The following is a 26618-nucleotide window of genomic DNA, read 5'->3' on the forward strand; positions in this document are numbered from 1 at the left end:
TTAGATCTCGTCGATGTTGGTGGCCACGGCCTCGAAGCAGGAGTTGAAGCGGTCGAACCTCTCCTTCTTCATCTGCTCAAACGCCTGCTTGGCCTTCTTGGCGCGTTTGCGCGCGGCCTCGAACTCTGGGGACAGCCAGGGGACAGCAGGGACAGCAGGGACATGAGGGGACAGCAGGGGACAGCAGGGGACATCAGGGGACATTGGGGACAGCCAGGGGACAGCAGGGGACATTGGGGACAGCCAGGGGACAGCAGGGGACATTGGGGACAGCCAGGGGACAGCAGGGGACAGCAGGGACATGAGGGGACATTGGGGACAGCCAGGGGACAGCAGGGGACAGCAGGGACATGAGGGGACAGCAGGGGACAGCCAGGGGACAGCAGGGACATTGGGGACAGCAGGGGACAGCAGGGGACATTGGGGACAGCCAGGGGACATTGGGGACAGCAGGGGACAGCAGGGGACATTGGGGACAGCCAGGGGACATTGGGGACAGCAGGGGACATTGGGGACATGAGGGGACATTGGGGACAGCAGGGGACAGCAGGGACATGAGGGGACATTGGGGACAGCCAGGGACATTGGGGACAGCCAGGGGACAGCAGGGGACAGCAGGGACATGAGGGGACATTGGGGACAGCCAGGGGACAGCAGGGACATGAGGGGACATTGGGGACAGCCAGGGGACAGCAGGGGACAGCAGGGACATTGGGGACATGAGGGGACATTGGGGACAGCCAGGGGACATCAGGGGACAGCAGGGACATGAGGGGACGTTGGGGACAGCCAGGGGAGCACCGGTGTGTCCTGGACAATTGGGTGTCCCCAAGCCTGGGTGTCCCCCCCTGCCCCTTTGGGCTTGTGGAACTCGTTGTGGAGGCTTTCCTGTGACCCCCCCGTGTCCCCCCCGTGTCCCCCCCGTGTCCCCCCCCTGTCCCCCCTGTGTCCCCCCCGTGTCCCTCCCGTGTCCCCCCGTGTCCCCCCCGTGTCTCCCCCGTGTCCCTCCTGTGTCCTCCCCGTGTCCCCCCCGTGTCCCCCCCATGTCCCTCCCTGTCCCCCTCGTGTCCCCCCCCGTGTCCCCCGTGTCCCCCCCGTGTCCCCCCCCATGTCCCTCCCTGTCCCCCCCGTGTCCCCCCCGTGTCCCCTCCCGTGTCCCCCCTGTGTCCCCCCTGTGTCCCCCTGTCCCCCCCGTGTCCCCCCGTGTCCCCCCCATGTCCCCCGTGTCCCCCCGTGTCCCCCCCCGTGTCCCTCCCGTGTCCCCCCGTGTCCCTCCCGTGTCCCCCCGTGTCCCCCTGTCCCACCATCCGAGGTCTCCTGGAATTTGTCCCGGACACTCTCCAGTTTCTCCATGGCTTTCATGTTGGGAGCAGCGATGCGCTGCAGGACGCTCTGCTGCTCCGTCAGCCGCTGCTGCAGCGCCGCCATCTCCTGCCGGATCTCCTCCTCCGCCTGCGCGTCCTGGGGACACCGGGGGACACCGGGGGGACATGTGGGGACACGGGGGGACATGTGGGGACACGGCTCATGGGTGGGACAGGGGGGGACAGGAAGCGGGGGACCCCAGAATGTGTGGGGCAGAGTGGGTGGGTCCCAATGTCAGAGCAGGGTCAGGGTGTGGCTCAGGGTGTGGCCAGGGTGTGGCTCAGGGCAGGGTCAGGGTGTGGCCAGGGCAGGTCAGGGTGTGGCTCAGGGTGTGGCCAGGGTGGCTCAGGGTGTGGCCAGGGCAGCTCAGGGTGTGGCTCAGGGTGTGGCTCAGGGCATGGCCAGGTGTGGCTCAGGGTGTGGCCAGGGCAGGGTCAGGGCAGGCTCAGGGTGTGGCTCAGGGTGTGGCCAGGGCAGGGTCAGGGTGTGGCCATGGCAGGATCAGGGTGTGGCCATGGCAGGATCAGGGTGTGGCCAGGTGTGGCTCAGGGTGTGGTCAGGGTGGCTCAGGGTGTGGCTCAGGGGGTGGCTCAGGGTGGCTCAGGACGTGGCCAGGTGTGGCTCAGGGCATGGCCAGGGCATGGCCAGGTGTGGCTCAGGGCGTGGCCAGGGCGTGGCCAGGTGTGGCTCACCTTGAGCTCCTCGGGGAGGTCGCTGTAGTCGATCTCGATCAGGGCCTCGCGGGCGTAGAGGCTGGAGCTGCGCTGGGAGCTCCCCCCGGGCTCCTCCCCGGTGCCACCGCCCTGAGGGGACACGAGAGGGACCAGCAGGGCTCAGGGGACACTGGGGGGACACTGGGGGGACACTGGGGGGACACTGGGGGGGGGGACAGGGGTGTCCCCACCTCCTCCTGGCTGATGTCGTCCATGGAGCCGCGCGCCAGCGGCAGACGGATGTCCTGCATCTTGCAGGCCTGCAGGAGGTTGTGGCGGTCACTGCGCTTCTGCTCCAGCTTCGTCTCGATGGCCGTCACCTCCTTCTGCAGGTGTGTCATCTCCCTGAGGGACACGGCGTGGGGACACGGTCACAGGGACACGGGGACATGGGGACATGGCCAGGGGGACACGGCGTGGGGACACGGTCACGGGGACACGGGGACATGGGGACATGGCGTGGGGACACGGTCACAGGGAGATGGGGACATGGCCAGGGGGACACGGCGTGGGGACACGGTCATGGGGACACGGGGACATGGGGACATGGCCAGGGGGACATGGGGACACGGCCAGGGGGACACGGCGTGGGGACACGGGGACATGGGGACATGGCCAGGGGGACACGGCGTGGGGACACGGGGACATGGGGACATGGGGACACGGCGTGGGGACACGGGGACATGGGGACATGGGGACACAGGGACACGGCCAGGGGGACATGGGGACATGGCCAGGGGGACACGGTCATGGGGACACAGCCAGGGGGACACGGTCACGGGGACACGGGGACATGGGGACACGGGGACATGGCCAGGGGGACACGGCGTGGGGACACGGTCACGGGGACACGGGGACACAGGGACACGGCAGGGGACACGGGGACATGGGGACACGGCGTGGGGACATGGTCACAGGGACACGGGGACACAGGGACATGGCCAGGGGGACACGGCGTGGGGACACGGCCAGGGGGACACGGGGACATGGGGACATGGCCAGGGGGACACGGTGTGGGGACACGGGGACATGGGGACATGGCCAGGGGGACACGGTGTGGGGACACAGTCATGGGGACACGGGGACACAGGGACACGGCGTGGGGACATGGTCACAGGGACACAGGACCATGGGGACACGGCCAGGGGGACACGGCGTGGGGACACGGAGACACAGGGACACGGGGACATGGGGACATGGCCAGGGGGACACGGGGACACAGGGACACGGGACCATGGGGACACGGCCAGAGGGACACAGCATGGGGACACGGTCATGGGGACCATGGGGACACAGCCACAGGGACACACCCACAGGGTCCTTCCCCCTTCTTCTGGCCCCACCCCTTGAGCCCCTCCCTCAGTCATTAACTCAGCCCCACCCCTTTGACCCCACCCTCACCTGTTGGCCCCACCCCTTTTGGCCCCACCCCTTGGCCCCACCCTCACTTGTTGGCCCCGCTCCCTTTGGCCCCGCCCTCACTTGTTGGCCCCACCCCACTCTGGCCCCACCCCCTTTGGCCCCGCCCTCACTTGCTGGCCCCGCCCTTTGGCCCCGCCCTCACTTGTTGGCCCCGCCCCCTCTTGCCCCGCCCTCACTTGTTGGCCCCGCCCAGCTTCTTGCGGATCTCGTCCATCTCGTGGTTTTTGTCGTTCACCTCCGACTTCTTGGCCAGGTGTTGGTTCTTGAGGTCCTGCAGCTGCGCCATCGTCTCGTCGATGATCTTCATGTGCCGCTGCTCCTCCTGGGGGGCAAAACACACCAAAATCAACCCAAAACAGCGCAAAAACACCCTAAATCACCCCAAAAAACAGCCCTAAAAACACCCCAAAAAATAGCCCAAAACCACCCTAAATCACCCCAGAAAACAGCCCCAAAACCACCCTAAATCACCCCAGGAAACAGCCCCAAAAACACCCCAAAAAATAGCCCAAAACCACCCTAAATCACCCCAAAAAAACAGCCCCAAAAACACCCCAAAAATAGCCCAAAACCACCCTAAATCACCCCAGGAAACAGCCCCAAAACCACCTCAAATCACCCCAGAAAATACCCCAAAAACACCCCAAAAAACAGCCCTAAAACCACCCTAAATCACCCCAGAAAACAACCCCAAAAACCACCCCAAATCACCCCAGGAAACAGCCCTAAAAACACCCCAAAAAACAGCCCTAAAAACACCCTAAATCATCCCAAAAAACAGCCCTAAAAACACCTCAAATCACCCCAAAAAACAGCCCCAAAAACACCCAAAAAACCAGCCCCAAAACCACCCCAAATCACCCCAGAAAATAGCCCCAAAAACACCCCAAAAAACAGCCCTAAAACCACCCTAAATCACCCCAGAAAACAACCCCAAAACCACCCCAAATCACCCCAGAAAACAGCTCCAAAAACACCCCAAATCACCCCAGAAAACAGCCCCAAAAACACCCCGAAAAATAGCCCAAAAACACCCTAAATCACCCCAGGAAACAGCCCCAAAAACACCTCAAATCACCCCAGAAAACAGCCCCAAAAACACCCCAAAAAATAGCCCAAAACCACCCTAAATCACCCCAGAAAAACAGCTCCAAAAACACCTCAAATCACCCAGGAAACAGCCCCAAAACCACCCCAAATCACCCCAGAAAACAGCCCCAAAACACACCAAAATCAACCCAAAAAAATAGCCCAAAAACACCCTAAATCACCCAAAAAAACAGCCCCAAAACACACCAAAATCAACCCAAAACAGCCCAAAAACACCTCAAATCACCCCAGGAAACAGCCCTAAAAACACCCTAAATCACCCCAGGAAACAGCCCCAAAACACCCTAAATCACCCAAAAAAACAGCCCTAAAAACACCCCAAAAAACAGCCCTAAAAACACCTCAGATCACCCCAGGAAACAGCCCCAAAAACACACCAAAATCAACCCAAAACAGCCCAAAACCACTCTAAATCATCCCCAAAAAACAGCCCTAAAACCACCCAAAATCACCCAAAAAACCAGCCCCAAAACCACCCCAAATCACCCCAGAAAACAGCCCCAAAAACACCCTAAATCACCCCAAAAAACAGCTCCAAAACCACCCCAAATCACCCCAGAAAACAGCCCCAAAAACACCCTAAATCACCCCAGAAACCAGCCCTAAAAACACCCTAAATCACCCCAGAAAAACAGCCCTAAAAACACCCTAAATCACCCCAGAAAACAGCCCCAAAAACACCCTAAATCACCCCAGAAAACAGCCCCAAAACCACCCCAAATCACCCCAGAAAACAGCCCCAAAAACACCCTAAATCACCCCAAAAAAACAGCCCCAAAAACACCCCGAAAAATAGCCCAAAAACACCCTAAATCACCCCAGAAAACAGCCCTAAAAACACCCCAAAAAATAGCCCAAAACCACCTCAAATCACCCCAGAAAACAGCCCCAAAACCACCCCAAATCACCCCAGGAAACAGCCCCAAAACCACCCCAAAAAATAGCCCAAAACCACCCTAAATCACCCCAAAAAACCAGCCTAAAACCACCCCAAATCACCCCAGAAAATAGCCCAAAAACACCCTAAATCACCCCAGGAAACAGCCCCAAAACCACCCCCAAAAATAGCCCTAAAACAGCCCCAAAACCACCCCAAAAAATAGCCCAAAAACACCCCAAATCACCCCAGGAAACAGCCCCAAAAACACCCTAAATCACCCCAAAAACCAGCCCTAAAACCACCCCAAATCACCCCAAAAACCAGCCCCAAAAACCACCCCAAATCACCCCAGAAAACAGCCCCAAAAACACCCCGAAAAATAGCCCAAAAACACCCTAAATCACCCCCAAAAAACAGCCCCAAAAACACCCCAAATCACCCCAGAAAACAGCCCCAAAACCACCCTAAATCACCCCAAAAAAACAGCCCTAAAAACACCCCAAATCACCCCAGAAAACAGCCCCAAAAACACCTCAAATCACCCCAGAAAACAGCCCCAAAACCACCCCAAAAAATAGCCCAAAACCACCCTAAATCACCCCACAAAACAGCCCCAAAAACCACCCCAAATCACCCCAGAAAACAGCCCCAAAACCACCCAAAAAAACAGCCCCAAAACCACCTCAAATCACCCCAGAAAACAGCCCCAAAAACACCCCAAAAAATAGCCCAAAACCACCCTAAATCACCCCAAAAACCAGCCCAAAACCACCCCAAATCACCCCAGAAAACAGCCCCAAAACCACCCCAAATCACCCCAGGAAACAGCCCCAAAAACACCCTAAATCACCCCAGAAAACAGCCCAAAACCACCTCAAATCACCCCAGAAAACAGCCCAAAAACACCCTAAAAAATAGCCCAAAAACACCCTAAATCACCCCACAAAACAGCTCCAAAAACACCCTAAATCACCCCAGGAAACAGCCCCAAAAACACCCCGAAAAATAGCCCAAAACCACCCTAAATCACCCCAAAAAACCAGCCCCAAAAACACCCCAAAAAATAGCCCAAAACCACCCTAAATCACCCCAGAAAACAGCCCCAAAACCACCCCAAATCACCCCAGAAAACAGCCCCAAAACCACCCCAAATCACCCCAGAAAACAGCCCAAAAACCACCCTAAATCACCCCAGAAAACAGCCCCAAAACCACCCCAAATCACCCCAAAAAAAACAGCCCCAAAACCACCCAAAAAAATAGCCCAAAAACACCCTAAATCACCCCCAAAAAACAGCCCTAAAAACACCCTAAATCACTCCAAAAAAACAGCCCCAAAAACCACCCCAAATCACCCCAGGAAACAGCCCTAAAAACACCCTAAATCACCCCAAAAAAACAGCCCCAAAAACACCCTAAATCACCCCAGAAAACAGGCCTAAAACACCCCAAATCACCCAGAAAACAGCCCCAAAACCACCCCAAAAAATAGCCCAAAAACACCCCAAATCACCCCAGGAAACAGCCCCAAAAACACCTCAAATCACCCCAAAAAACAGCCCCAAAACCACCCCAAAAAATAGCCCAAAACCACCCTAAATCACCCCAGGAAACAGCCCCAAAACCACCCAAAAAACCAGCTCCAAAACCACCCTAAATCACCCCAAAAACCAGCCCTAAAAACACCTCAAATCACCCCAGGAAACAGCCCCAAAACCACCCTAAATCACCCCAGAAAACAGCCCCAAAAGCCCCCAAAAACTCAGAAAAAACCCCCAAAACCTCCCCAAAAACCCCTGAACCCCCAAACCTTCTTGAGCTTCTCGATCTCGGCCTCGTCCTTGCGCACTCCCTGCTCCCACATCAGCACCTTCTCCTGGTCCTCGCGGAGCTGATTGCGCTCGAAGTCCAGCTGGATCCCCAGCCGCGTCTTCTGGTTCTCAAACTCCAGCCTGGGGCACCCCAAAACCTCAGCGGGGTCCCCGAGGGGCTCCCTGGCTGCTGGGGGACCCCCCCGAGGGTTTTGGGGGACCCCCCCGAGGGTTTTGGGGGACCCCGAGTGGATTTTGGGGGACCCCGAGTGGATTTTGGGGGACCCCGAGTGGATTTTGGGAGGTTCCCCGAGGTCCTTGAAGGGTTTGGGGGCTCCTTGAGGGGTTTTGGGGAGTCCTGAGATGGGTTTTGGGGTCCCTGAGGGGTTTGGGGAGTCCTGAGATGGGGTTTGGGGTCCCTGAGGGCTTTGGGGAGTCCTGAGATGGGTTTTGGGGTCCCTGAGGGCTTTGGGGAGTCCTGAGATGGGTTTTGGGGTCCCTGAGGTGTTTGGGGAGTCCTGAGATGGGTTTTGGGGTCCCTGAGGTGTTTGGGGAGTCCTGAGAGGATTTTTGGGGTCCCTGAGGGCTTGGGGAGTCCTGAGAGGATTTTTGGGGTCCCTGAGGGGTTTGGGGAGTCCTGAGATGGGTTTTGGGGTCCCTGAGGGGTTTGGGGAGTCCTGAGATGGGTTTTGGGGTCCCTGAGGGGTTTGGGGAGTCCTGAGATGGGTTTTGGGGTCCCTGAGGGGTTTGGGGAGTCCTGAGATGGGTTTTGGGGTCCCTGAGGGGTTTGGGGAGTCCTGAGAGGGGTTTTGGGGTCCCTGAGGGGTTTGGGGAGTCCTGAGATGGGTTTTGGGGTCCCTGAGGGGTTTGGGGAGTCCTGAGATGGGTTTTGGGGTCCCTGAGGGGTTTGGGGAGGTCCTGAGTGGATTTTTGGGGTCCCTGAGGGCTTTGGGGAGTCCTGAGATGGGTTTTGGGGTCCCTGAGGGCTTTGGGGAGGTCCTGAGAGGATTTTTGGGGTCCCTGAGGGGTTTGGGGAGTCCTGAGATGGGTTTTGGGGGTCCCTGAGGGGTTTGGGGAGGTCCTGAGAGGATTTTTGGGGTCCCTGAGGGGCTTTGGGGAGTCCTGAGATGGGTTTTGGGGTCCCTGAGGGGTTTGGGGAGTCCTGAGATGGGTTTTGGGGTCCCTGAGGGGTTTGGGGAGTCCTGAGATGGGTTTTGGGGTCCCTGAGGGCTTTGGGGAGTCCTGAGATGGGTTTTGGGGTCCCTGAGGGCTTTGGGGAGTCCTGAGATGGGTTTTGGGGTCCCTGAGGGGTTTGGGGAGTCCTGAGATGGGTTTTGGGGTCCCTGAGGGCTTTGGGGAGTCCTGAGATGGGTTTTGGGGTCCCTGAGGGCTTTGGGGAGTCCTGAGATGGGTTTTGGGGAGTCCATGAGGGCTTTGGGGAGTCCTGAGATGGGTTTTGGGGTCCCTGAGGGGTTTGGGGAGTCCTGAGATGGGTTTTGGGGTCCCTGAGGGCTTTGGGGAGTCCTGAGATGGGTTTTGGGGTCCCTGAGGGGTTTGGGGAGTCCTGAGATGGGTTTGGGGTCCCTGAGGGGTTTGGGGAGGTCCTGAGAGGATTTTTGGGGTCCCTGAGGGTTTGGGGAGTCCTGAGATGGGTTTTGGGGTCCCTGAGGGGTTTGGGGAGGTCCTGAGAGGATTTTTGGGTCCCTGAGGGCTTTGGGGAGTCCTGAGATGGGTTTTGGGGTCCCTGAGGGTCTTTGGGGAGTCCTGAGATGGGTTTTGGGGTCCCTGAGGGGCTTTGGGGAGTCCTGAGATGGGTTTTGGGGTCCCTGAGGGGTTTGGGGAGTCCTGAGATGGGTTTTGGGGTCCCTGAGGGGTTTGGGGAGCCCTGAGATGGGTTTTGGGGTCCCTGAGGGGTTTGGGGAGTCCTGAGATGGGTTTTGGGGTCCCTGAGGGGCTTTGGGGAGTCCTGAGATGGGTTTTGGGGTCCTTGAGGGGTTTTGGGGAGTCCTGAGATGGGTTTTGGGGTCCCTGAGGGGTTTGGGGAGGTCCTGAGAGGATTTTTGGGGTCCCTGAGGGGTTTGGGGAGTCCTGAGAGGATTTTTGGGGTCCTTGAGGGGTTTGGGGGAGTCCTGAGATGGGTTTTGGGGTCCCTGAGGGGTTTGGGGAGGTCCTGAGATGGGTTTTGGGGTCCCTGAGGGGCTTTGGGGAGTCCTGAGATGGGTTTTGGGGTCCCTGAGGGGTTTGGGGAGGTCCTGAGATGGGTTTTGGGGTCCCTGAGGGGCTTTGGGGAGTCCTGAGATGGGTTTTGGGGTCCCTGAGGGGTTTGGGGAGTCCTGAGATGGGTTTTGGGGTCCCTGAGGGGCTTTGGGGAGTCCTGAGATGGGTTTTGGGGTCCCTGAGGGCTTTGGGGAGTCCTGAGATGGGTTTTGGGGTCCCTGAGGGCTTTGGGGAGTCCTGAGATGGGTTTTGGGGTCCCTGAGGGCTTTGGGAGTCCTGAGAGGGGTTTTGGGGTCCCTGAGGGGTTTGGGGAGTCCTGAGAGGATTTTTGGGGTCCCTGAGGGCTTTGGGGAGTCCTGAGATGGGTTTTGGGGTCCCTGAGGGGTTTGGGGAGTCCTGAGATGGGTTTTGGGGTCCCTGAGGGCTTTGGGGAGTCCTGAGATGGGTTTTGGGGTCCCTGAGGGCTTTGGGGAGTCCTGAGATGGGTTTTGGGGTCCCTGAGGGCTTTGGGGAGTCCTGAGATGGGTTTTGGGGTCCCTGAGGGGTTTTGGGGAGTCCTGAGATGGGTTTTGGGGTCCCTGAGGGGTTTGGGGAGTCCTGAGATGGGTTTTGGGGTCCCTGAGGGTTTTGGGGAGGTCCTTGAAGGGTTTTGGGGTCCCTGAGGGGTTTGGGGAGTCCTGAGATGGGTTTTGGGGTCCCTGAGGGGCTTTGGGGAGTCCTGAGATGGGTTTTGGGGTCCCTGAGGGGTTTGGGGAGTCCTGAGATGGGTTTTGGGGTCCCTGAGGGGTTTGGGGAGTCCTGAGATGGGTTTTGGGGTCCCTGAGGGGTTTGGGGAGTCCTGAGATGGGTTTTGGGGTCCCTGAGGGCTTTGGAGAGTCCTGAGAGGATTTTTGGGGTCCCTGAGGGCTTTGGGGAGGTCCTGAGAGGATTTTTGGGGTCCCTGAGGGGTTTGGGGAGTCCTGAGATGGGTTTTGGGGTCCCTGAGGGGTTTGGGGAGTCCTGAGATGGGTTTTGGGGTCCCTGAGAGGTTTTGGGGAGGTCCTGAGAGGATTTTTGGGGAGCCCATGAAGGGTTTGGGGGGGCCCTGAAGGTGTTTTGGGGTCCCCTGGGGGGTTTCAGGGATTCCCCCCCGGTTTTGGGGTGCCCTGACCTTTTCTTGGCGATCTCGTTCTGCCTCTTCACCTTCTCCTCCTCGAATTCCCGGATGTTCCTGACCCCGATTTCCCGGCAGAACTCCTCAAAAACCTCGTCCTCCACCTGGGGGGGCAAAGTCAGGGCCCCCCCAAATCTGGGGGACCCCAAAAATCCCCCAAATCCCCCTCAAAATCCTCCCAAACCCGGCTCATCTCCTCTTCCCCCCAAATCAGGGAATTCTCCCAAAAACTGGGGGAATTTCTCTCCAAAACTGGAGCAAGTTCTGCAAACCAGGGATTTCCTCCCCCCAAACCGAGGATTTTCCTCCAAAGCCCAGGAATTTTTCCCCAAATCCCCCAAATTCCCCCCAAACCTGGTTCATTTTCTCCTTCAGGTCCTTCATCTCCCGCTCCCGGCCCTGGATGATGCGTTTGATGTCGTTGATCCGCGGCCCAAAATTGGCCAATTCGCTCTCCAGTTTGGATTTTTCCTGGGAAAAGGGGAAAAACGGGATCAAAATCCTCCAGTGAACCCCAAAAATTCATCTCTGAACCCAAAAATCCCTCCCTGAACCCCAAAATCTGATCCCTGAGCCCCCAAATCCCCTCTCTGAACCCTCAATTTTCTTCCCAAAACCGTGAGATTTTTCCCTAAAACCGTGGAATTCTCCTCAAGCCCGGGATTTTTTTCCCAAACCGGGAATTTCTCCCCAAAACCAGGATGTCCCCCAAATCCAGGGAATTTCTCCCCAAACCCAGGGAATTTCTCCCCAAATCCAGGGAATTTCTCCCCAAAACCAGGGAATTTCTCCCCAAAACCAGGGAATTTCTCCCCAAATCCAGGGAATTTCTCCCCAAATCCAGGGAATTTCTCCCCAAATCCAGGGAATTTCGCCCCAAACCCAGGGAATTTCTCCCCAAACCCAGGGAATTTCTCCCCAACTCCAGGGAATTTCTCCCCAAAACCAGGGAATTTCTCCCCAAATCCAGGGAATTTCTCCCCAAATCCAGGGAATTTCTCCCCAAATCCAGGGAATTTCTCCCCAAAACCAGGGAATTTCTCCCCAAAACCAGGGAATTTCTCCCCAAATCCAGGGAATTTCTCCCCAAATCCAGGGAATTTCTCCCCAAAACCAGGGAATTTCTCCCCAAAAACAGGGAATTTCTCCCCAAATCCAGGGAATTTCTCCCCAAATCCAGGGAATTTCTCCCCAAATCCAGGGAATTTCTCCCCAAATCCAGGGAATTTCTCCCCAAATCCAGGGAATTTCTCCCCAAAACCAGATCTTTTCTCCCCAATCCCACCCCAGGGCCAGGCTGAGCTCCGGGATTGCTCCGGGTCCCTTTGGGAACCTTTGACGGGGAAATTTCTCCCCAAACCGGGGCCGTTTGTCCCAAAATGCCGAATTTTTCCCAAATCCAGGAAGTTTTCCCCCAAATGCCGGGATCCTGCCCCGGGAGCGAGGCTCACCTGCAGGTTGAGGGCCAGGTGCCGGGTCTTGGTCTGCTCCAGGTCGCTTTGGGAATATTTCAGGCGCATTTGGAGCCCGTGGGCCTGGGACTGCACCTGGCGCAGCTCGGCCTCCTTGCGCTTGGCCTTCATCTGCTCCTGCAGGGGCAGGGAAAAAACGGGAATTGGGGAAAATCCAGGAAAAACGGGAATTGGGGAAAATCCATCCGGGAAAAACGGGAATTGGGGAAAATCCGGGAAAAACGGGAATTGGGGAAAAACGGGAAAAACGGGAATTGGGGAACGTGCTTGGCCTTCATCTGCTCCTGCAGGGGCAGGAAAACAACGGGAATTGGGGAAAATCCGGGAAAAACGGGAATTGGGGAATGTGCTTGGCCTTCATCTGCTCCTGCAGGGGCAGGAAAAAAACCAGGAATTGGGGAAAAACGGGAAAAACGGGAATTGGGGGAAATCCAGGAAAAACGGGAATTGAGGAATGTGCTTGGCCTTCATCTGCTCCTGCAGGGGCAGGAAAACAACGGGAATTGGGGAAAAACGGGAAAAATGGGAATGGGGGAAAAACGGGAATTGGGGAATGTGCTTGGCCTTCATCTGCTCCTGCAGGGGCAGGAAAACAACGGGAATTGGGGAAAATCCATCCGGGATAAACGGGAATTGGGGAAAATCCAGGAAAATGGGAATTGGGGCAAATCCATCCAGGAAAAACGGGAACTGGGGAAAATCCGGGAAAAACGGGAACTCGGGGGAAAAGCCAGAACTGAGGGAAGGGGAATGGGGAAGGGGAAACCCCCAGGGAGAGGCTTTTGGGTCTGCCTGGGGCTTTGGGGTCAGCTTTGGGGTCAGTTTTGGGTTTTAGCATCACTTTTGGGTTCAGTTTTGGGTTCTAGAGTCAGTTTTGGGTTTTAGGGTCGGTTTTGGGTTTTAGGGTCAGGTTTGGGGTCAGGTTTGGGGTCAGTTTTGGGGTCGGTTTTGGGTTTTAGGTTCAGTTTTGGGTTTCGGGGTCAGTTTTAGGGTCAGTTTTGGGTTTTAGGGTCGGTTTTGGGGTCAGTTTTGGGTTTTGGGGTCAGTTTTGGGTTTTGGGGTCAGTTTTGGGTTTTAGGGTCAGTTTTAGGGTCAGTTTTAGGGTCAGTTTTGGGTTTTAGGGTCAGTTTTAGGGTCAGTTTTAGGTTCAGTTTTGGGTTTCAGGGTCAGTTTTGGGGTCAGTTTTGGGTTTCAGGGTCAGTTTTGGGGTCCCACCTTGAGCTCCTCCGTCAGCCGCTCTTTCTTCTCCTTGAGTTTGTCCACGGCTTTCTCGTCCCAGCGCCGAGCCTTGGCCTTGAGGTCGCTGGCACCGCCCGAGATCACCCCAGACTTCTGGAACAGTGTCCCGTCCAGGGCCACCGTCTGTGGGGACAGCAGGGACATTGGGGACATCTGGGGGACACCCAGGGGACACTGGGGACATCTGGGGACACTGGGGACAGCCAGGGGACATTGGGGACATGCAGGGGACACCCAGGAGACATCCAGGGGACAGCAGGGACACTGGGGACATCCAGGGGACATTGGGGACAGCAGGGACACTGGGGACATCCAGGGGACATTGGGGACAGCAGGGACATTGGGGACATCTGGGGACATCTGGGGACAGCAGGGACACTGGGGACATCTGGGGGACTTTGGGGATATCCAGGGGACACTGGGGACATCCAGGGGACATTGGGGACATGCAGGGGACAGCAGGGACATTGGGGACATCTGGGGGACACTGGGGACAGCCAGGGGACACTGGGGACATCTGGGGGACACTGGGGACATCCAGGGGACATTGGGGACATCTGGGGGACACTGGGGACATCCAGGGGACAGCAGGGACATTGGGGACATCTGGGGGACACCCAGGGGACATCCAGGGGACATTGGGGACATCCATGGGACACCCAGGGGACATCCAGGGGACATTGGGGACATCCAGGGGACACCCAGGGGACATTGGGGACATCCAGGGGACACCCAGGGGACATCCAGGGGACATTGGGGACATCCACGGGACACTGGGGACATCCACGGGACATCCAGGGGACATCCACGGGACACCCAGGGCACATCCAGGGGACATCCAGGGGACATCCAGGGGACATTGGGGACATCCAGGGGACACTGGGGACATCCAGGGGACATTGGGGACATCCAGGGGACATTGGGGACAGCCAGGGGACATTGGGGACATCCAGGGGACATTGGGGACATGCAGGGGACATCCAGGGGACACTGGGGACATCCAGGGGACAGCAGGGACATTGGGGACATCCAGGGGACTTTTGGGATATCCAGGGGACAGCAGGGACATTGGGGACATCCAGGGGACTTTTGGGATATCCAGGGGACATTGGGGACATCCAGGGGACATTGGGGACACTTTGTGAGGGACAGGGAGACATCGGGGACATGCAGGGAATGGGGTTTGGGGCAGTTTTGGGGCGTTTCTGGGGTATTTTGGGGCAGTTTCTGGGGTATTTTGGGGCAGTTTTTTGATGTTTCTGGGGTATTTTGGGGCAGTTTTGGGGTTTTTTTGGGTTTATTTTGGGGCAGTTTTTGGATGTTTCTGGGGTATTTTGGGGCAGTTTTGGGGTTTTTTTGGGTTTATTTTGGGGCAGTTTTGGGGCAGTTTTGGGGCAGTTTTGGGTCTGGCTTTGGGGCAGTTTTGGGGGAGGTTTCGGGGTATTTTCAGTCCATTCCTGGGGTATTTTTGGGGTGATTTCAGGCGGTTTTGGGGGTACCTTGTGCCTCTGGTGGCCCCCGAAGGCGATCCTGCGGGCGTCCTCCACGTTGTCGCAGACCAGCGCGTTCCCGCAGGCGAACTGCAGCGCCTTCTTGATGTGGGGCGGCTCGTAGCGGATCACGTCGATCACCAGCTTGGCCCCACGCAGCTCCCGCAGCTTCTCGTCCGTGGGCTTCACCTGAACCCCAAAAACGGGGGGTTAAAAACCCCAAAATGGGCACCCAAACCCCCCCTGCAGCTTCTCGTCCAGGGGTTTCACCTGAACCCCAAAAACGGGGGGTTAAAAACCCCAAAAACGGGGGTTAAAAACCCCAAAATGGGCACCCAAACCCCCCCTGCAGCTTCTCATCCAGGGGTTTCACCCAAACCCCAAAAACGGGGGGTAAAAACCCCAAAAACGGGGGGTTAAAAACCCCAAAAACGGGGGTTAAAAACCCCAAAAACGGGGGGTTAGAAACCCCAAAATGGGCACCCAAACCCCCCCTGCAGCTTCTCATCCAGGGTTTCACCTGAACCCCAAACACTGAGAGTTAAAAACCCCAAAAACGGGGGGTTAAAAACCCCAAAATGGGCACCCAAACCCCCCCCTGCAGCTTCTCATCCAGGGTTTCACCTGAACCCCAAAAATGAGAGGTTAGAAACCCCAAAATGGGCACCCAAACCCCCCCTGCAGCTCCTCATCCAGGGCTTCATCTGAACCCCAAAAACGGGGGGTAAAAAACCCCAAAATGGGGGGTTAAAAACCCCAAAATGGGCACCCAAATTCCCCCCCTGCAGCTTCTCGTCCGTGGGCTTCACCTGAACCCCAAAAACGGGGGGTTAAAAACCCCAAAATGGGCACCCAAACCCCCCCTGCAGCTTCTCATCCAGGGTTTCACCTGAACCCCAAAAACGGGGGGTTAAAAACCCCAAAATGGGCACCCAAATCCCCCCTGCAGCTTCTCATCCAGGGGTTTCACCTGAACCCCAAACACTGAGGATTAAAAACCCCAAAAATGGGGGGTTAAAAACCCCAAAATGGGCACACAAACCCCCCCTGCAGCTTCTCATCCAGGGGTTTCACCTGAACCCCAAAAACGGGGGGTTAAAAACCCCAAAATGGGCACCCAAACCCCCCCTGCAGCTTCTCATCCAGGGGTTTCACCTGAACCCCAAAAACGGGGGGTTAAAAACCCCAAAAACGGGGGGTTAAAAACCCCAAAATGGGCACCCAAACCCCCCCTGCAGCTTCTCATCCAGGGGTTTCACCTGAACCCCAAAAACGGGGGTTAAAAACCCCAAAATGGGCACCCAAACCCCCCCTGCAGCTTCTCATCCAGGGGTTTCACCTGAACCCCAAAAACAGGGGGTTAAAAACCCCAAAATGGGCACCCAAATTCCCCCTGCAGCTTCTCAACCAGGGGTTCACCTGAACCCCAAAAACGGGGGGTTAAAAACCCCAAAATGGGCACCCAAATTCCCCCTGCAGCTTCTCAACCAGGGGTTCACCTGAACCCCAAAAACGGGGGGTTAAAAACCCCAAAATGGGCACCCAAACCCCCCCTGCAGCTTCTCATCCAGGGCTTCACCTGAACCCCAAACACTGAGGATTAAAAACCCCAAAAACGGGGCGTTAAAAACCCCAAAATGGGCAACCAAACCCCCCCTGCAGCTTCTCATCCAGGGGTTCACCTGAACCCCAAAAACGGGGGGGTAAAAACCCCAAAAATGGGGGCTTAAAAACCCCAAAAACGGGGGGTTAAAAACCCCAAAATGGGCACCCAAACCCCCCCCTGCAGCTTCTCATCCAGGGCTTCACCTGAACCCCAAAAACGGGGGGTTAAAAACCCCAAAATGGGCACCCAAACTCCCCCTGCAGCTTCTCATCCAGGGCTTCACCTGAACCCCAAACACTGAGGGTTAAAAACCCCAAAATGGGCACCCAAACCCCCCCTGCAGCTTCTCGTCCATGGGCTTCACCTGAACCCCAAAAACGGGGGGTTAAAAACCCCAAAAACGGGGGGTTAAAAACCCCAAAAACGGGGGTTAAAAACCCCAAAATGGGCACCCAAACCCCCCCTGCAGCTTCTCATCCAGGGCTTCACCTGAACCCCAAAAACGGGGGGTTAAAAACCCCAAAAACGGGGGGTTAAAAACCCCAAAATGGGCACCCAAACCCCCCCTGCAGCTTCTCATCCAGGGGTTTCACCCAAACCCCAAAAATGGGGGGTTAAATACCCCAAAAACGGGGGGTTAGAAACCCCAAAATGGGCACCCAAACCCCCCCTGCAGCTTCTCATCCAGGGGTTTCACCTGAACCCCAAAAACGGGGGGTTAAAAACCCCAAAAACGGGGGGTTAAAAACCCCAAAATGGGCACCCAAACCCCCCCTGCAGCTTCTCATCCAGGGGTTCACCTGAACCCCAAAAACGGGGGGTTAAAAACCCCAAAAACGGGGGGTAAAAACCCCAAAATGGTGCTGACCCCAAAGCCCATTTCAGGGTTTTTGCTGACCCCAAAGCCCATTTTAGGGTTTTTGCTGACCCCAAAGCCCATTTCGGGGTTTTTGCTGACCCCAAACCCCATTTTAGGGTTTTTTGCTGACCCCAAAGCCCATTTTAGGGTTTTTTCTGACCCCAAAGCCCATTTCAGGGTTTTTTGCTGACCCCAAAGCCCATTTCAGGGTTTTTGCTGACCCCAAACCCCATTTTGGGGTTTTTGCTGACCCCAAAGCCCATTTTAGGGTTTTTGCTGACCCCAAAGCCCATTTCAGGCTCCCTGCTGACCCCAAAGCCCATTTTGGGGTTTTTGCTGACCCCAAAGCCCATTTTGGGGTTTTTGCTGACCCCAAAGCCCAGTTTGGGGTTTTTGCTGACCCCAAAGCCCAGTTTGGGGTTTTTGCTGACCCCAAAGCCCATTTTGGGGTTTTTGCTGACCCCGAAGCCCATTTCAGGGTTTTTGCTGACCCCAAACCCCATTTTAGGGTTTTTGCTGACCCCAAAGCCCATTTCAGGCTCCCTGCTGACCCCAAAGCCCATTTTGGGGTTTTTGCTGACCCCAAAGCCCATTTTGGGGTTTTTGCTGACCCCAAAGCCCATCTGAGGACCCCAGAGCCCGCAGGGTCACACCTCCAGGTAGTCCAGGGGCAGGAAGGTCTCGGGCTCCCCGCGCTGCTCCTTGATGTACTGGATGCAGTCCCGGCCCGTCTTCTCCGAGTCCACGATGATGGCGTCCATGTTCTTACCCAGCACCTTCGTCACCGCGATCTGGTATTTCTTCTGCGTGGGCTGGCACAGGTCAATGAGGCGCCCGTACTGCGGGGACAGGGACAGGTGTGGGGTCAGGAGGTGTGGGGACAGGAGATATGGGGTCAGGAGGTGTGGGGTCAGGAGGTGTGGGGTCAGGGACAGGAGGTGTGGGGTCAGGGACAGGAGATATGGGGACAGGGGATGTGGGGTCAGGGACAAGGGATATGGGGTCAGGAGATATGGGGTCAGGAGGTGTGGGGTCAGGAGATATGGAGTCAGGAGATGTGGGGTCAGGAGGTGTGGGGTCAGGAGGTGTGAGGTCAGGGACAGGAGGTGTGGGGTCAGGGACAGGGGATGCGGGGTCAGGAGGTGTGGGGTCAGGAGGTGTGGGGTCAGGAGGTGTGGGGTCAGGGACAGGTGTGGGGACAGGGACAGGAGGTGTGGGGTCAGGGTCAGGAGATGTGGGGTCAGGAACCTCGGAAATGGGATTGGGGACCCCAAAAATGGGGAGAAGTCCCAGAGCTGGGGTCAGGAGCCATGGAGGGGTTTTGGGGTCTGGATTTCAGGGTCCACATTTCCCACAGGGGCAGGTTTTGGGGCAGTTTTTGGGGCACCCATTTGGGGTTTTGGGGCAGTTTTTGGGGCACCCATTGGGGGTTCTGGGGCAGTTTTTGGGGCAGTTTTTGGGGCACCCATTGGGGGTTTTGGGGCAGTTTTTGGGGTACCCATTCAGGGTTTTTGGGGCAGTTTTTGGGGCAGTTTTTGGGGCACCCATTTGGGGTTTTGGGGCAGTTTTTGGGGCAGTTTTTGGGGCACCCATTGGGGGTTCTGGGGCAGTTTTTGGGGCAGTTTTTGGGACACCCATTCAGGGGTTTTGGGGCAGTTTTTGGGGCAGTTTTTGGGGCACCCATTCAGGGTTTTTGGGGCAGTTTTTGGGGCAGTTTTTGGGGCACCCATTTGGGGTTTTGGGGCAGTTTTTGGGGCAGTTTTTGGGGCACCCATTGGGGGTTCTGGGGCAGTTTTTGGGGCAGTTTTTGGGACACCCATTCAGGGTTTTTGGGGCTGTTTTTGGGGCAGTTTTTGGGACACCCATTGGGGGTTCTGGGGCAGTTTTTGGGGCAGTTTTTGGGGCAGTTTTTGGGGCACCCATTGGGGGTTTTGGGGCAGTTTTTGGGGCAGTTTTTGGGGTACCCATTCAGGGTTTTTGGGGCAGTTTTTGGGGCACCCATTCGGGGTTTTGGGGCAGTTTTTGGGGCAGTTTTTGGAGCACCCATTTGGGGTTTTGGGGCAGTTTTTGGGGCAGTTGTTGGGACACCCATTCAGGGTTTTTGGGGCAGTTTTTGGGGCAGTTTTTGGGGCACCCATTGGGGGTTCTGGGGCAGGTTTTGGGGCACCCATTGGGGGTTCTGGGGCAGTTTTTGGGACACCCATTCAGGGTTTTTGGGGCAGTTTTTGGGGCAGTTTTTGGGGCACCCATTCAGGGTTTTTGGGGCAGTTTTTGGGGCAGTTTTTGGGGCAGTTTTTGGGGCACCCATTCGGGGTTCTGGGGCAGTTTTTGGGGCACCCATTCAGGGTTTTTGGGGCAGTTTTTGGGGCAGTTTTTGGGGCACCCATTGGGGGTTCTGGGGCAGTTTTTGGGGCAGTTTTTGGGGCACTCATTGGGGGTTCTGTGGCAGTTTTTGGGGCACCCATTGGGGGTTCTGGGGCAGTTTTTGGGGCACCCATTGGGGGTTCTGGGGCAGTTTTTGGGGCACCCATTCAGGGTTTTTGGGGCAGTTTTTGGGGCACCCACTGGGGGTTCTGGGGCAGGTTTTGGGGCAGTTTTTGGGGCACCCATTGGGGGTTTTGGGGCAGTTTTTGGGGCAGTTTTTGGGGCACCCATTGGGGGTTCTGGGGCAGTTTTTGGGGCAGGTTTTGGGGCACCCATTGGGGGTTCTGGGGCAGGTTTTGGGGCTCCCCTCACCACGGAGCCGGGGTAGAGGCGCTTGATGCTGTCCATGATCTCGGCCTTGCGCTGCTGCCGGCTGCTCTCCTGGCGGTCGATGCGCGCGTCCCCGAGCTGCTCCATCACCTGGTTCAGCTCCTTGTTGATCTCGTCGATGCGGCGCTTGGCCAGCTCCACCTCCTCGGTCAGCTCGCCCTCCAGCCGCTTCTGCTCCTCCAGGGACTGCCTGGGGGGGGAACAGGGGGGTTTGGGGGGGCTCAGGGGGGTCTGGGGGCTCCACCCCGGCCCCTCCTGGCACACGGCACCCACTTGCTGGTGGCGATGTACTCCTCCAGCTTCTCGATGCGCTTCTGGTTCTCCTCGATCTCCCGCAGCTTCTGCTTGATCTTGGCCTGGGGACAGAGGGGACAGTGGGGACAGTGGGGACAGAGGGGTCAGCTGGGGTCAGGGGGGACTTTGGGGACAATCTGAGCACCCCCAGCTCACCTCAGTCTCCACCTTCTTCCTCTCCTCCAGGTCCAGCCGGTCCTGGTCGGCCTTCTGGTCGCGGTTGAACTTCTCCAGCTCCTGGGCCAGCGTGGCCGCGCGTTTGCTGGCCTCCTCCTTCAGCCGGTGGTACTTCTTCACCTGGGGTCAGCACAGCTGGTCAGCACCCCTGGGACCCGGGGAGCCCCTCCCAAACCCCACGGGATCACCCCAAAACCGCTCCTCCTGCAAGGTGAGATCTCTGCCGTGGCTCTGGCTCCCCTCCAGCCCTCCCAGGTCCCACCTGGCCCAGCCCCACCTGGTTCTCCTCCAGGGTCAGGTCCCTCCCCTGGCTCTGGCTCTCCTCCTCCATGCGCTCCTCGAACTCCTGCCGGGATTTCTCCACGGAGAGCATTTCCTTCTCCAGCTCGTCCATGTCTGCCTTGCGTTTCTTGTACTGCTTCTGGGCGTTCTGCAGCGACTTCCGCGCCGCCTCCAGCTTCTTGATCTTGTGGGACGTGTTCTCCTTGGCCTTGATGTACTGCGGCCGCTTCTGGTTCAGCTCCGAGTCCTTCTCCCTGCCCAGAGCCCCGCGTGAGGCCTCCCACGGACTCTGTGGGGTTTGGTGAATCCCCCCATTCCCATTTTGGAGCCTTTCCCCCATGGAAACGGGCTGGGAGAGCCACAACTGCCCAGCTGTGCCCGGATAATGCCTGGAACCACCTGGGAACGTTTGGAACCATCTGCTCTGGGAAGGTTCCCTGCCCAGGACAGGGGGATTGGCTGGAACCAGACACATTTTCCTGCCCAGCACTCCCCAAATCCCAGGATCCCCGGGCTCACTTGATCTCCTTCTCGATCTGCTGCTGCTCCCTCATCATCTTGCCCAGCTCCTTCTTGCGGTCCTTGAGCTCGTCCTCCACCCTGTCCATCCTCTTCTTGTCCTTGTCGATCTCGCGGTTCTTCAGCCCCAGCTCCTTGTTCAGCTTCTCGATCTCGGCCTCGTTGTGGAAGAGTTTGAAGAGCTGCAGCTGCACCTGGGCCCGCACCACCTCGTCCTTGAGGCGCTGGTACCGATCGGCCTGTGGGGACAGACGGGGATGGATGGGGACGTGGGATGGGAGCCACGGGAGCCACGGGAACCACGGGAACCACGGGAGCCGTGGGAGCCGCGGGAGCCACGGGAGCCGCGGGAACCGCGGGAGCCACGGGAGCCACGGGAGCCACGGGAGCCCTGGGAGCCGCGGGAGCCGCGGGAGCCACGGGAGCCACGGGAACCACGGGAACCACGGGAACCACGGGAGCCGTGGGAGCCGCGGGAGCCGTGGGAGCCGCGGGAACCACGGGAACCACGGGAGCCACGGGAGCCGTGGGAACCACGGGAGCCACGGGAGCCGCGGGAACCGCGGGAGCCACGGGAGCCACGGGAGCCACGGGAACCACGGGAGCCGCGGGAACCACGGGAGCCGCGGGAACCACGGGAACCACGGGAACCACGGGAGCCACGGGAACTGTGGGAGCCACAGGAGCCACGGGAGCCGCGGGAGCCACGGGAGCCACGGGAGCCACGGGAGCCACGGGAGCCACGGGAACCACGGGAACCACGGGAGCCACGGGAGCCACGGGAGCCACGGGAACCACGGGAGCCACGGGAGCCAAGGGAACCACGGGAGCCAAGGGAACCACGGGAGCCGTGGGAACCACGGGAACCACGGGAGCCCTGGGAGCCACGGGAGCCACGGGAACCACGGGAACCACGGGAGCCACGGGAGCCGCGGGAGCCACGGGAGCCGCGGGAACCACGGGAGCCGTGGGAGCCACGGGAACTACGGGAGCCACGGGAGCCGTGGGAGCCACGGGAGCCGCGGGAGCCACGGGAGCCACGGGAGCCGTGGGAGCCACGGGAACCACGGGAACTACGGGAGCCACGGGAGCCACGGGAGCCACGGGAGCCGTGGGAGCCACGGGAGCCACAGGAGCTGCTGGGCCTGGGGCTCGGCCACGGCTCTGCCCAGGAGCCCCCTGACCCCCGGCTCTGCCCAGGAGCCCCCTGACCCCCGGCTCTGCCCAGGAGCCCCCTAACCCCCGGCTCTGCTTCCTTCCCAATCTTCTTTTTCCACAGGAAAATCTCCCTCGTTCCCCTCCCTCCTCCCCAGGGACCACCTGGAATCGCTTTTCCCTGCCCCGTTCCCTCCATTCCCACCCAACCCTGGTGTGACACCAAAGCCGCGTTTCCTGGGATCCCGAGCGTTCCCAAAACTTGCTTTTCTCGGGATTCTGAGCATTCCCCAAATCCTCCTTTCCCAGGACTCTGAGAGTTTCCAAAACCTGCTTTTCCCGGGATTCTGAGCGCTTCCCACCTCCTCCTTCTCCTGCTTGGCCTCCTTGCGCTCGGCAGCGATGTTTTTCTTGCGGTGGTAGTTGAACTGCGTGTCCTCCTCGGCCTTCACCATCTCCTTCTTGCGCTTGTCGTACTCGGGGGCCAACTCCCCGGAGCGGCTGATCTCCTCAAACAGCGCCGTGCGCTCCTTCGGGTTCTTCATGGCGATGGACTCCACGGCTCCCTGCGGAAACGGGGGCAGGAACCTTCCTAAAGCCCTGGGAGGGATCCCTGAATCCCTGAGAGAAATCCCTGAATCCCTGAATCCCAGTGAGAAATCCCTAAAGCCTTGAGAGGGATCCCTGAATCCTGAGAGGGATCCCTCAATCCCTGAGAGAAATCCCTGAATCCCTGAGAGTGATCCCTAAAGCCCTGGGAGGGATCCCTGAATCCCTGAGAGGGATCCCTGAATCCCTGAGAGGGATCCCTGAATCCCTGAGAGGGATCCCTGAATCCCTGAGAGAAATCCCTGAATCCCTGAGAGAAATCCCTGAATCCCTGAGAGGGATTCCTGAGAGAAATCCCTAAAGCCCTGAGAATGATCCCTAAAGCCCTGAGAGTGATCCCTGAATCCCTGAGAGAAATCCCTAAAACCCTGAGAGAAATCCCTAAAGCCTTGAGAGAAATCCCTAAAGCCCTGAGAGAAATCCCTGAATCCCTGAGAGAAATCCCTAAAGCCTTGAGAGAAATTCCTAAAGCCCTGAGAGAAATCCCTAAAGCCCTGAGAGAAATCCCTAAAGCCTTGAGAGGGATCCCTGAATCCCTGAGAGAAATCCCTAAAGCCCTGAGAATGATCCCTGAATCCCAGTGAGAAATTCCTAAAGCCCTGAGAGGGATCCCTGAATCCCTGAGAGTGATCCCTGAATCCCTGAGAGAAATCCCTGAATCCCTGAGAGCAATCCCTAAATTCCTGGTGATCTCCTCAAAGGGCGCCCTGTGCTCCTTTGGGCTCCTTGTGCCGATGGATTTCATGGAAGAACAGGAGTCAGAGAGGCCCCACAATCCCCACAGGTGATCCCCAACTCCTGCCAGGGGCTGGGGGATCCTAAGGGAGAAGAGCAGTTCCTGGAGCAGCCGATCCCAAACAGCACCAGGAGCTCCTGTGAGTGAATGTCTGGGAGCACAAAACCGCCCCCAAAAACCACACATTGTCCCCAAACCCCCCTGAGCTTTGGTGAGGCCCCTCCAAACCTCCCCAAACCCCCCCCAAAGCCCCTCCCAGGCCCCCTCCTCACCTGGAAGACGAGGAAGTTCCTGGCCTTGATGAGGATGCCCAACTTCTCCAGCTCCTCGCTGTACTCGCTCAGCTGCACCACCCGGTTGTTGATCTTGTACTCGGAGGAGCTGCCTGTGGTGGGAGTTTTGGGGGGTCAGGGGGCTCCCCCAAACCCTAAACACCCCCAAAATGTGCCCTCCCAACCCTAAACCGTGCCCCCCACAACTCTGTCACCCCCCAAACGCGCCCCCTCTGCACCCACACTGACTCAGGTAAAGCTGCGCTCGCAGCCCCCTCCTCAGATCCGTGCCTGCGGATTTGGGGGGGATTTTGGGGCATCAAAAGCCCCCACCCAACCCCTAAAACCCTCCCGAACACGCCCCTCCGAACCCACAAACCCCACCCAACACCCCCGTTCCCCCAGAGCAGCCCCGAAAGCCGCGGAGATCCCCCCGGAGCCGCGTTCCCCGCTCACCGACGATGACGCGGGCGAAGGTTCGGTCCTCGGCGCCCTCCTCCGAGTACACCATGCTGACAAAGGCCCGGCTGGCCGCGGGCTTCCCCACCGGAGCGCCGTGGATCAGGTCCCGCAGCGTTTTCACTCGCAGGTTGCTCGTCTTCTCCCCCAGCACGAAGCTGATGGCGTCCATCAGGTTGGACTTGCCTGGGAGCCGGGACACGGCGGGGTCAGGGGCTTGGGGACAGCCCCGGGAATTGGGGACAGCCCCGGGAATTGGGGACAGCCCCGGGAATTGGGGACAGCCCCGGGAATTGGGGGCTTTGGGGACAGCCCTGGGAATTGGGGGCTTTGGGGGAGCCCCGGGAATTGGGGACAGCCCCGGGAATTGGGGGCTTGGGGGAGCCCCGGGAATTGGGGACAGCCCCGGGAATTTGGGACAGCCCCGGGAATTGGGGGTTTTGGGGACAGCCCCGGGAACTGGGGACAGCCCCGGGAATTGGGGGCTTGGGGGAGCCCCGGGAATTGGGGACAGCCCCGGGAATTTGGGACAGCCCCGGGAATTGGGGGTTTTGGGGACAGCCCCGGGAACTGGGGACAGCCCCGGGAATTGGGGACTTTGGGGGAGCCCCGGGAATTGGGGACAGCCCCGGGAATTGGGGACAGCCCCGGGAATTGGGGACAGCCCCGGGAATTGGGGGCTTTGGGGACAGCCCCGGGAATTGGGGACAGCCCCGGGAATTGGGGACAGCCCCGGGAATTGGGGACAGCCCCGGGAATTGGGGGCTTTGGGGACAGCCCCGGGAATTGGGGGTTTTGGGGACAGCCCCGGGAATTGGGGGCTTGGGGACAGCCCTGGGAATTGGGGACAGCCCCGGGAATTGGGGACAGCCCCGGGAATTGGGGGTTTTGGGGACAGCCCCGGGAATTGGGGGTTTTGGGGACAGCCCCGGGAATTGGGGGCTTTGGGGGAGCCCCGGGAATTGGGGGCTTTGGGGGAGCCCCAGGAACTGAGCGGGGACCCCGGGGAAAGAGGGGGGAGTCCAGGGAATGGGGGAACCCCGGAAACTGAGGGGGGACCCCAAGGAAAGAGGAGGAAGGTGAGGGGGAGTCCAGGGAATGGGAGGGAAGATCTGAGGGGGGACCCCGGTTTGTGGGGGGCTGTAGGGAATAGGGGGGGACCCCAAGGCTCAGGAGGGACCCCAGGGAACGGGGAATGCCCCGGGCAGGGCGGGACGAGGAAGGGGGAGCGGGGCAATGTGAAGAATTCGGGGTCACTCCCCAGAGCGTCACGGGAGCGGCCCTGACCCCTCCCGAGACCCCCCCGGAACCCACCGGAGCCATTGGGGCCGATGATGGCGGTGAAGCGACGGAAGGGCCCGATGATCTGCCGGCCCTTGTACGACTTGAAGTTCTCGATCTCGATGAGCTTCAGGAAGCCCATGGTGGGGCCGGAGGGTCCCGGGAGGGTCCCGGGGGTCTGAGGGGGTCCCGGGGGTCTCGGGCCGGGGCCGCGGCCGGAGGGCGGGAAAGCGGCGGCTGCGGCGGCCGCTGAGGGACGGGGCGCTGCGCCTCGCGATTGGCTGGGGCCGCTGTCAATCTTCGCCTTGGCCCCGCCTCCCCGCCGCTGAGTGGTCGGACGGCTCCAGTGGCGGTTCTGTAGCGCTAAGCTTTGCGATAGGCTCTGGTTCCTGTCAATCTTCACCTTAACCCCGCCTTCTCGCTTCCCATTGGTCGGCGGTTTGAACGCGGGATTGGTGGCGCGAGCGGGCTCGTTTGCTTGGATCGTACCAAATCTGGAGGGAGGGCGGGGGGAGCAGAGGTGGAATGGGCCGCCCCGTCGCCATGGGAACAGGGGGACGCCATGGGGCTGAGGGCGCCGCAAATTGGGGGATTTCCGGTAAAAATCGGGACAAAAAAGGGACAAAAAACCTTGGGCCGAGATTTATTGCACGAGGCTTTTTTCCAGTCAGAATAATTCTATGATTCCAAGATCATAAATTAACTTTTCCCTTCTAATGTTTTTGATTTTTCCTTTAAATCCGG

The 26618-nt window shown here is 58.7% G+C and overlaps 1 protein-coding gene across 1 annotated transcript; it reads right to left on the reverse strand.

Annotated features, from left to right (window-relative positions):
• LOC131574390 (structural maintenance of chromosomes protein 1A) lies at positions 1-26119 on the reverse strand. Its single transcript, XM_058828843.1, has 21 exons — positions 25908-26119; positions 24591-24779; positions 24135-24247; positions 22880-23083; positions 21363-21601; positions 20839-21097; positions 20541-20681; positions 20364-20446; positions 20073-20280; positions 17990-18175; positions 14881-15060; positions 13358-13504; positions 12122-12259; positions 11025-11141; positions 10668-10774; positions 7300-7441; positions 3677-3822; positions 2270-2423; positions 2058-2168; positions 1305-1461; positions 1-125 (listed from the first exon to the last, which is right to left on the reverse strand). The coding sequence occupies exons 1-21, from the start codon at positions 26014-26016 to the stop codon at positions 1-3; spliced, it is 3255 nt and encodes a 1084-aa protein (XP_058684826.1). The 5' UTR covers positions 26017-26119.
• Between the last annotated feature and the right edge of the window lie 499 nt (positions 26120-26618).

The sequence above is a fragment of the Poecile atricapillus genome, unplaced genomic scaffold (assembly GCF_030490865.1).
Source record: "Poecile atricapillus isolate bPoeAtr1 unplaced genomic scaffold, bPoeAtr1.hap1 scaffold_286, whole genome shotgun sequence".
NCBI lineage: Eukaryota > Metazoa > Chordata > Aves > Passeriformes > Paridae > Poecile > Poecile atricapillus.

Bases quoted from the DNA above. Each gene is read 5' to 3' on its own strand.
- LOC131574390 (XM_058828843.1), bottom strand. From the start codon at position 26,016: ATGGGCTTCCTGAAGCTCATCGAGATCGAGAACTTCAAGTCGTACAAG. The intron at 24,780-25,907 runs GTGGGTTCCGGG...CCCGGCTCCCAG, and splicing joins CATCGGCCCCAATGGCTCCG to GCAAGTCCAACCTGATGGAC. The intron at 20,447-20,540 runs GTGAGCTGGGGG...CTCTGTCCCCAG, and splicing joins GGAAGAAGGTGGAGACTGAG to GCCAAGATCAAGCAGAAGCT.